Source organism: Heterocephalus glaber, unplaced genomic scaffold (genome assembly GCF_053883595.1).
Source record: "Heterocephalus glaber isolate CG9 unplaced genomic scaffold, H.glaber_assembly_v1.0 deba00001600, whole genome shotgun sequence".
Taxonomy (NCBI): domain Eukaryota; kingdom Metazoa; phylum Chordata; class Mammalia; order Rodentia; family Bathyergidae; genus Heterocephalus; species Heterocephalus glaber.
Genome location: NW_028258372.1, coordinates 11995915 through 12005542, shown reverse-complemented (window position 1 = coordinate 12005542; position 9628 = coordinate 11995915). Strand labels below are relative to the sequence as shown.

The following is a 9628-nucleotide window of genomic DNA, read 5'->3' as shown; positions in this document are numbered from 1 at the left end:
CTCCCCAGCACTGAAAAGTCTGATATTATCTACACACCTGCACTGACTGTCACTGGAACTTTGACCCCAAGCATGCCATCCCAGGTTCCTTAGGGTTACAAACCCATCCCAAAACCCTATGAAAACTTAACTTCTTCTCTGGCCAATTGCTGACATCTTTCTCGATCTCAGCCTGTCTGCACTCAGACAGAAATCAGCCTTTTTGCTTACACAAAGCCTGTGTCCACATAGTCTCTGGTACACCGTTTGTACCACATTTCAGACCCAAACTATAGCAGTTTGTTATATTTAGGTCCAGGCCATGTAGTGGCCTTTTTGTATTCTGACTGTTGTATTCCCCACAGAAGGAGAAAGAGAATAGAGTTTGGGAAACAGACATCTAATGTCAGTTCTATCATTAATTATGACAGATTTCCTTCGTTTTCAGACTTAGATCATTGTAATAAATGGGTTTGGACTAAATCAATGTCCATCCAGCTCAAGATTCTATGATTCTAAGTTTCAGATGAGAAAATATATTTAAGGGTTAGGTAATATGAAATATATAATAAAGTCTTAATTTTAGTGGGCAAGCCCTTTATCCCATTATACTGAAAGCACTTATAATTTTTTTTTTTGGTACTGGGGATCAAACTCAGGTCCTTGCCCTTGCACAGTAGGTGATGACACCACTGAGCTAAATCCCCACCCATTATAATTTTTTTTTTTGCTACTGGGGATTGAACTCAGGACCTTGCGCTCGCCAGCCCAAGCACTTATAACCTTACATAAAATCAATATAAATGATACAGAAACCAAAAAATACAAATTAAATAGCAAAAGAACAGGCATTAAAAAAAGCAGTAATCAAAAAAATTTCATGGTAAGTACTACCTTTATTTTAAAAAGTTATACATGCTAGAAAAAGCATAAATGATACATGTAAACAATTATTTACCAAATACTTTTTTCCCTTGAAAAAGGTGCAAATGATCTTTAAATGTAAACACAAAAGTTGCCAAACATTTTTTTTGTAAGGGAGAGGGAGGTGAAGTTTATTCCTTTTGGTTGCAGTTAAAGTCTTAAAGGTTTTCCTGCAAAATGCATTGAAAAGAACTGATCTATGAATATAATGAAGAAAAAAAAAATTCACCACTAAATCGTTACCATTTATTTCCTTACAATTTTTAACTTTTCATCAGAAAGTGCAATTTGAGAGAATTAACAGTGGCTTTACAGAATGAAGATAATGATACATAGTTTGCATAAAAGAACCTAGATATTGATAAAATGCCTCAAGTGGTCTTACACTCAGCAACATGTGCTATTCATGAAGTGAAGACTTCATTCTCTAGGAGGCTGTTATTGAAAGTAAGCCTCAGCTGCACCAGGCAGGAGCATCAAGCGCAAACTGCGTACAGGACTGGCTCCCGGGGAAAGGATATTTCTCCCTTCTACTCCTTGGTAGAGACAAGGAAATCGGAAGGAAAGTTGCTTCACTCAGCAACATTGTGAGCAAAAACTCTTGCAGAGCTGCATATGATTATATTGGGGTGGTTCTTGAGACAGCGAATGAGACTCATACGCTGTTTTAACAGAGGCACTGAGCAGAACTCTAGAACTAGCAGAAACTCCATGGGAATATTTTTAAAAAAGATTTTAACTAAAGTGAAAACAAGGTCATTTAGAAGTAAACAAGTTATCAGCTTCCACTGAAGAAAACTGTAGCATTAGAGCCCTGCTTTTACTGATTTGATATTCCTTCTGCCTTCATTATTTAGTATGATGTGTTTATTTCTTTTACATTTTCAAGTCTTCTGGTGTAGTCCAAGGATGATGAATAGCTAATACATTGTTCATACTTATCTTTCTCCTTAATCCTTGTAGTAGTGGAGTTGGATGGATGGAGTGTCTAGTAGAACTAACCAGATTATACATAGCCCTTCTGGCCTTATCAGTATGTTCAAAATTAAATCAATACCTTCCAAAGTAAGTTTCGCTTTGAATTTTTTTTTTTTTCTGAGACAAGGTCTCACTATGTAGTCTAGGCTGGCTTCAAATCCCCTGTGTAGCCAAGGCTGGTCTTGAACTCTTGGTACTCCTGCCTCAGCCTCTTGTGTACTGGGATTACCAGAGTGTGCCACAATGCCCAGTGATGCTTGGGTTTTCTTTTTCTCTCTCTCTCTTTTTGTGGGAGGAAGGATAAGTAAAAAAAAAACAACAAAAAAACAAAGCCCAAGCAAAAACTCCAAAACCAAAACACTATGATAAATTAAAACAAAACAAAAAATAAATAGTCTTCTACACAAAGTTGAAAATTACTGTGTAAAGGTGGCATCTTGCAGGTGAAATAGTGTCATTAGACTTGTATTTCCATATGTTGAGGCACCAGCAAAGAATAAAATTTGTTCTAATGTTTTCTCAAACTGCACAAAGCTTCAAAGTCAAAGGTCTCCAGAATACAGAGAAGCACATACAAGACTGTCTCCTACATGTTCACCATATGTGGGATTCACAATGTGTCATTTTAATAACTCCTACACCACCTCCCAGCCGACGGTAATTCATCCCGCCATATAACCTGCAAAGACAGAGAAAATTAGATTTTTTCCACTGGAAAAAGCCCTGCTTCTAGATCTAAGATATTAATAAAACATGTTTCTATGTTTTATATCATGACTACTATTTTCAACTTCATATAATTCTTCCAAAGATTAGAAGCCAGCATTGAGTGCTGGTAATTACCAGAATTATTTCAGACACAGAGTAAAAAGCTCTCACTGTTTAAAAAGTAAGGAACACCATGAGAATTTTACACCTAGACTGGCTTCTAACAATCACATAATTGTTAAACAATTATATTGTTGTGTTTATTTCTGGCCCTGGCTGTATTATTTTCCCATCTACATTTTCCCTTCCTGAACTTCCTCAATTATTTTTATAGCTTTATCTTTGTACTCTTGTAAGCCTCCTAGAATTCTGCATGGAACAAACTAGGTATGAGCAGATAGTGTCAGCATTGAGTCTGCAGTATATGAACAAGGTCATAATAAAAGCTTTCATGGAAAAGAATACTAGATCTTCAATCAGCAGTGAGATAAAATTGGCTTTAAGTTTGGGACATATAATTGCAAAAATATATATTAATCTTTCTATAGCTGTTCCTCAAGAATCTCATGAACCTAACTTCAGCATGCATTACTAATTCTACTTAGTGACAGTTATTGAAAAATAAGTCCTTACTAAATCAGATTATATAAGTGGCAAAATAAATTTGGGTGACTACCCAGATTAAGTTTACTGAAAATTCCCATTAAAAATAGAAAACACGGGCCAGGGATTTAGCTCAGTGGTTTCACTGCCTGCTGCGCAAGCGCAAGGACCCAAGTTCGATCACCGGTACCAAAAAAAAAAAAGAAAAGAAAAGAAAACTCTCCATGGAAGTAAATATACCACAAGTAGGGGGCTCCTACTCATGAAAACCTAACATCATCTATCCCGTAGCTGTATTTGGTTTTGCCCAAATGCTACCTTAGAGTGATGCCTTTCTCGGTAACGTGCTCCCTTGCCCTCCTCTCTTGCTATTCTTGTAGCATTTCCACTCCCTGGCATGATACTCTTGGTCCCCCTTACTACACTGCCAGTTCCAGGAGGGCAGAGAGTTCTGTTTTGCTCACTTTTGTAAGCCCAGGGCTTGGAATACTCGGGAAATCTTTAATGAATAGGGCTGTGAAAATGTGATGTTAGAGCAAAAAGTATTATGCTGTCATTAGTCTGACTATGGTATTGTTAACTACTGAGCCATATAGAACTGTGAGGAACATGCAAAATGCAAAGCAAGTCATTCAAGATCTATAAGAGTTGTGGTTTGTCCAAAGATGAAGAATATAAAAAAACAGTTGCGTAAACAGGTGGCTGGAAAATGTTTCACTGGGATCCAGTGGGAATGGTCTCAGAGGCTGCCTCTTCTAGAATGTGACTAAGGCAGTGCTCGGCTGTCCGTCAAGGCATGAGGAAACTCTCAGAATGGCTGCTGCTGAGACCTCTTGTTCAGACTGACATCTCTGCTTGATGTACAACCTCAGCCATTTTGAGTTGGTGTCCTTGCTGAGGCAAGGAAGCCCAATTTATTGAGAAGAAAACAACTAACTGCTTGGAAGGCAAAACCTTCCTTGGAAGACTAATTTGGAAGAGCTATGAAGTACAACCTCATAGTATTAAAATTTTTAATAAGTTTGAGAACCAACTATATTTAGCATTTTAAATTCTTGTAACATTTAAGAGCATCTGGTGTGGGAGGCCAGAGGAGAATTGAGGCCTAACTGGCCTCCTATGTGAGCACAAAAGAGAAAGGCTGCACTCAGGGGTGACTGTGTATTACAGGTTCCAGGGAAAAGTTAAGACAGCTGAGGTTAGGTTGTTCACCTGAGCATGTACTCATGGCATTGGAAAGCAGATGAACCTTGTGTTACTTTGTTTGCTTGTACCTGTGTTTGGGTGAATAAAGGCAAGATGAGCCAGACGGGGGTGGCGGGGTGGCTCCTCTGCCTACTAAGGTGAGCACCCCCTGGCTGCCTGCGTGTTAAAACTGACTCAGTGTCTCTGCCATTCATCCTCGTTCGCCTCAGGGTCAGGGAGAACAAAGTAGTGGGTCTAGGTCCCCCACAAATGGCGCCTGGGTGGGGAAAGCTGGGAGGAGTGGGCTGGCTGCCCATGGGTGGTGTCTGGGGCAGGAGGGACCTGGGACTGGGGGCTGGCTGGGTGGGTCGCTACAGCTGGCGCCAGAACAGGGACTTGAGACTGGGGTTGGCTACGATTTGGCATTTTAGAGCATCCATCAGATTAGTCTTGTGAATCTAATATAAAATGTTTTACCAAGTAAAGATTTAGAGCTAGTGATTAAGTACAAATATTCAAAGATTTAAAAGGAGTTTGCTAAGTTTATAAAAGTTACGAATATTTAAATAAATGGAAGTGTCATCTATGTGAATTTAGATGAACCCAGGGCCTTTGCACAGAGCTACAGCCCCAGCCCTTTTAAAAATAATTTTATTTTTGAGACAGGGTGTCACTATATCGCTAAGTTAGTTGCCCAGGCTGACTAGGCTCAAATTGTGATCCTTCTGCTTCAGCTTCCCAGAGTGCTGGGATTACAGGCATGTGCCATCATGGTGACATTTAAGCTTTCTTTCTTTTTTTTTTCTTTTTTTCCCTTTCAGTGCTGGGGACTGGGGACTGAACTCGGGGCCTCATGCATTCCAGGCACACAGTCTACCACTGAACTATAACCCCAGCCCTGAGAATTAAGAATTTAAAAGCAATGTAAAATTAAATGTATAAAGCTTAACACAGTTAATTTCTTTTAAATAAGAGGTAGCTTTGCTCTACAAAGCTGACTGCCACAATTTACTAGATTTCAAAAGAGAACAACCAATAAGTAGATTATAAAAGTGCAAGGAAAAAAACAAACAGGTTTTAAAATGCAATAAAATACTATTTAAAAAAATGACTGAAAAATTTGTCTTTGCTTATAAGGCTTCCTTCAAAAGCAACAAAAATGTGCCTTGACATTTCAGAAGCCAAAGATCTAGGTTCTAATTCTAACTCTAACTCTCTCAGGTAGATCATTTTTTTCAGTGCCTTGATATCCTCTGCTGAACAGGGTGGGACTAGAAATGACATTTTTTTCCCACCTCTAATTTTAAGACTGGACAGTCACCAAAGAGAATTTTGGAAAATACCAGCCACTTTAGCAATCAAATTGAAATGAGCCATCCAATCTGGGTCAGTCTAGCCCTCTTCCAAGTCCGATGAGGGATTTCAATACACCAGCCACCCCAATTCCTATGGTCATGGGCTACCCCGGGCTATGATTTCAAGTCAACAGTGAGGAGACTTGCAACACAGCCTAAAGGTTACCTCCATGTATTGGCATCAGGATCAAAAACTTCGATGGTCTTCAAGTACGTCGTGCCGTCAAAACCTCCTACTGCCATGAGCTGTCCATTGACCACTGCCAGACCAACCTATGGAACCAAGACACAGGCGCTGCTGAAGATGCTAGACAATTACAGTACGGGGAATTCTGCATGGGTTTCTAGATAAAGTTCTTTAATTCTTTATGGTGTTTACATTCGGGTTTACTTGAACACAGAGGAAAAACAGTAACAACAAAAATATATGAAATTATGGGGGACCATAAAATTACATAATCAATTACAATATATACACAGAGTTCAAAACATTCATTTCTTAAATTTTATTTATTTATTTATTTATTTATTTGGTACTGGGGATCGAACTCGGGACTTTGAACTTGTGAGGCAGGCGGCGGAACCACTGAACTAAATCCCAGGCCCAATTTCTTAAATTTCAGAAAAAGCATTCACTAGGAGTGAGTGAGAACCTCCAACCTAAGCTGGTATGGTGATACACACCTGTGGTGCCAGCTATCCAGGAGGCTGAGGCAGGAGAATCACTTGAGCCCAAAGTTTAAGAACAGCCCAGGCAACACAAGAGACAAATGAACAAATAAACAAAAACAAACAAACAAACTCCAAACTGCTCTAATGTCCTCTGGTATTCGCCTAATCTACTTTTTAAATTGCTACTAAAACTCCCTTTTAAAAATACACATCTAACCATGTCATCACTCTTTGATTAACTGCTAGTTTCTAGACAGATCATACATTTTTCACTCTTCCATACTTTCATACATATTGCTCCCTGGTGGGTGTTTTTAAAAAAATTAATTGGTACACTTTTTTGGGGGGGATACTGGGAACTGAACTCAGGACCTCTCATTTCCTAGGCAGGCACTGTGCCGCTGAGCTACATCCCTGGGCCAAGTGGTACACTTCTGATAAACATAATGATCACATTCATCACAGGGAATTTGTACCTGTACATACTATATCTTGATTCTTTTTTCCTCATCCCTCTTTTCTCAACTCTTCTTCCCCTCCCCTTTTACAAAAAAAAGTTTGTTTCCATTTTTTCTATTCTTTTTGTTTCCTTTTCCATTCCTTCTTTCCCCCTCCCTTGGTCCTTTTTCGATTTGAACATTTTCTTCCTACTTTCCAGTATCTATCATCCATTTTGGTTCTTATTTACCCTTTTGGTTTCTCACAGAAGAGAAACAATGAAATATTTAAACTTGTGTGTCCAATTTATTTCACTTAAAATTATGTTCTCAAGGTGCATCTGTTTACCTAAAAATGTCTTGCTTATCCTTCTTTATGATAGTGTAGTACTCTATTGTATAAAAAAACCACATTTTCTTTATCCATTCATCCACTGATGGGCATCTGGGCTGTTTCCAAGATTCAGCTATTACAAACTGTGCTGCTATAGTCATGGGTGTGTATATACTGCTGTGGTCCAATGCTTTTTAATTCTTTCAGGAAATACCAAAGAGGGGAATAGCTGAGTCAAATGGAACCTCTAGTTTTAGTTTTTCTGAGGAATCTCCACACTGATTTCCACAGTGATTGTACCAGGTTACACTCCCAACAACAGTGGAGATGGATCCCTTTTTTCCCAAAGCCCTGTCAGCATGTGTTATTGCTTGATTGGCTAGTGTTTTTCATCCCTCTTCTAGAAAACCTTATTTTTCCTTCACAACACTGCTTCTATGTGACTCTGCTAAGCTCTTCACTGCTTCCGGCCTTCTTACTGCCCCAAAGCACTAAGGAGATCCTCCCACGTTCTCCTCTAGTACATACACTACTACTTCAGGACTTATTTACGATAGATAGCTGTAAGCATTTCAATTTCCTTCACTAAAGGGGGAACTGAGTTCCCACTGAGAGGAACCGTACCTTACTCATTTTTGGTTTCTCTGCACAGCAAGCAATTAATAAATACTTGCTGAGTGAAAATCTAATCAACAGCATGTAGCAGTGAAAATAACAGGGATGTGACTCAGAAGTTGTTAGTTGCCAGTAGTAAAAAGCCACAGATATGTGAATGCTTTGATTCCTGACACCTTCCAGCAGCGTGTCCTGATTTATGCAAATCAGAACTCATTCCCTTCTCTCTTCAGGTCATGGAGACTCTGGTTACTCTTGCTGCTTCTTCCTGTTGTGGAAAGATGGCTGGTGTGATCAGTGGTTAATGGAGTCCATTTCACTGCGCCAAATGTTCCAGGATGGATGAATTCTATCCTCCACCTGGAAGTCCTTTAGTCACAGGTCATTCACAGTCGAGACGGGTGTGTGGCCCTGAACAGCTAGGAATGAGGTCCCACAAGGTCATAACCTCTTAATACTACTATGTGACTGTTAGCTGTATTTTTCCTGACTTGTCTGCGTGGTGCTCAAGCACAGACTGTGTAGGGGACCAGAGTGCTGTGCGGGGAGGGCGCAGCACAGTGCTGACTCTGCCTCCTGCAGCTGCCCTGCAGTCAAATCCAAATCAAGAGCTTGTGTGACCTGGCAAGTAAAACCAGCAACTACTCATAACAGCATTGTTACTTGCTATGTTTTTTGTTTTGTTTTGTTTTGTTTTTGGTACCGGGGATCGAACTCGGGACTTTGCGCTTGTGGAACCACTGAGCTAAATCCCTTATTACTTGCTATGTTATTTTGTAAAATAATTTAATAAGTTACTCTTAAATAAGGAAAGTTTTGTTACTTTATACTAATCATATTATACATTTTATGCAACCTAAGATAATTCCTCTTAACTCAGTGTGGCCCAGGGAAGTCAAAAGGTGACACTCATGGGACATGACGTGGGTCAGGGACACCTGGCGTGCAGTACGGATGGGACAGACTCCCCAGCCCGAGAGTGGCAGAGGTGTGTTCTTGCCTACGTATTTATATTAGCATGCAAACTACTTGGGATATCACTCACAATGTCACATAGGTATACTTAGCTCTGACAGATACAAAGTTAGATAAGGTAGTGAATCATAGGGGGAGATGGCTTCCCGAGAAGCAAGTGAAACAAGATAAATTATAAAAAATGAATTGTCTAGTGGTTCTGCCGCCTGCCTCACAAGCGCAAGGACCCGAGTTTGATCCCTGTACCAAAAAAAAAATTGTCTAATTAAAGATATAAATGGATATAAGATATTTAACTACTGGAGTTAAAAGCAATAAAAAAGTTCTTTCTTTTTCTTTCTTCTAATTTTTTTTTTTTTTTGAGTACAGGGGCTGGAGGCCAGGGCATTCACACTGAACTACATCCCCAAGTCTTTTTAAATTTTTTATTCTGAGACAGGTCTTAGTAAATTGCTAAATGGCCCAGGCTAGCCTTGAACTTGTGATGTTTCCACCTTAGCCTCCCAAAGTGCTGGGGTTAGAGGTCTGTGTCACCTCATTCTGCTTCAGTTTTTCTTTTTCCTTGTATAAAATTAGCAGGAGGAACTGGGCATGATGGCACATGCCTGTAATCCCAGCACTCTGGAGGCTGAGGCAGGAGGATCATTGCGAGTTTGAGGCCAGCCTGGTGTACATAGTTCAAGGCCAACCTGAAAAACATTGTGTTCAAAAAACAAACAAAACAACTAGTGGGAGCCAGGCGTGGTGGTGCACACCTGAAGTTCCAGCACACAGGAGGCTGAAGCAGTAGGAATGCTGTGAGTTCGAGGCCAGCCTATACTACATAGTGAGTTCAAGGAAGCCTGAACTACATAGTGAGACCC

General features: G+C 39.9%; 1 protein-coding gene across 3 annotated transcripts in view; it reads right to left on the bottom strand.

Annotated features, from left to right (window-relative positions):
- Positions 1-843: 843 nt before the first annotated feature.
- Klhl20 (kelch like family member 20) overlaps positions 844-9628 on the bottom strand; it is a 49124-nt gene continuing 40339 nt past the window's right edge. For all 3 annotated transcript variants that reach the window (XM_004853416.4, XM_004853417.4, XM_087194334.1), the window contains 2 exons: positions 5899-6005; positions 844-2560 (listed from right to left, as the gene is read on the bottom strand). In XM_004853416.4, the coding sequence (XP_004853473.2) occupies positions 2476-2560; positions 5899-6005 (192 nt within the window). In that variant the 3' untranslated portion in view covers positions 844-2475. The remainder of the gene's footprint in view (positions 2561-5898; positions 6006-9628) is intronic.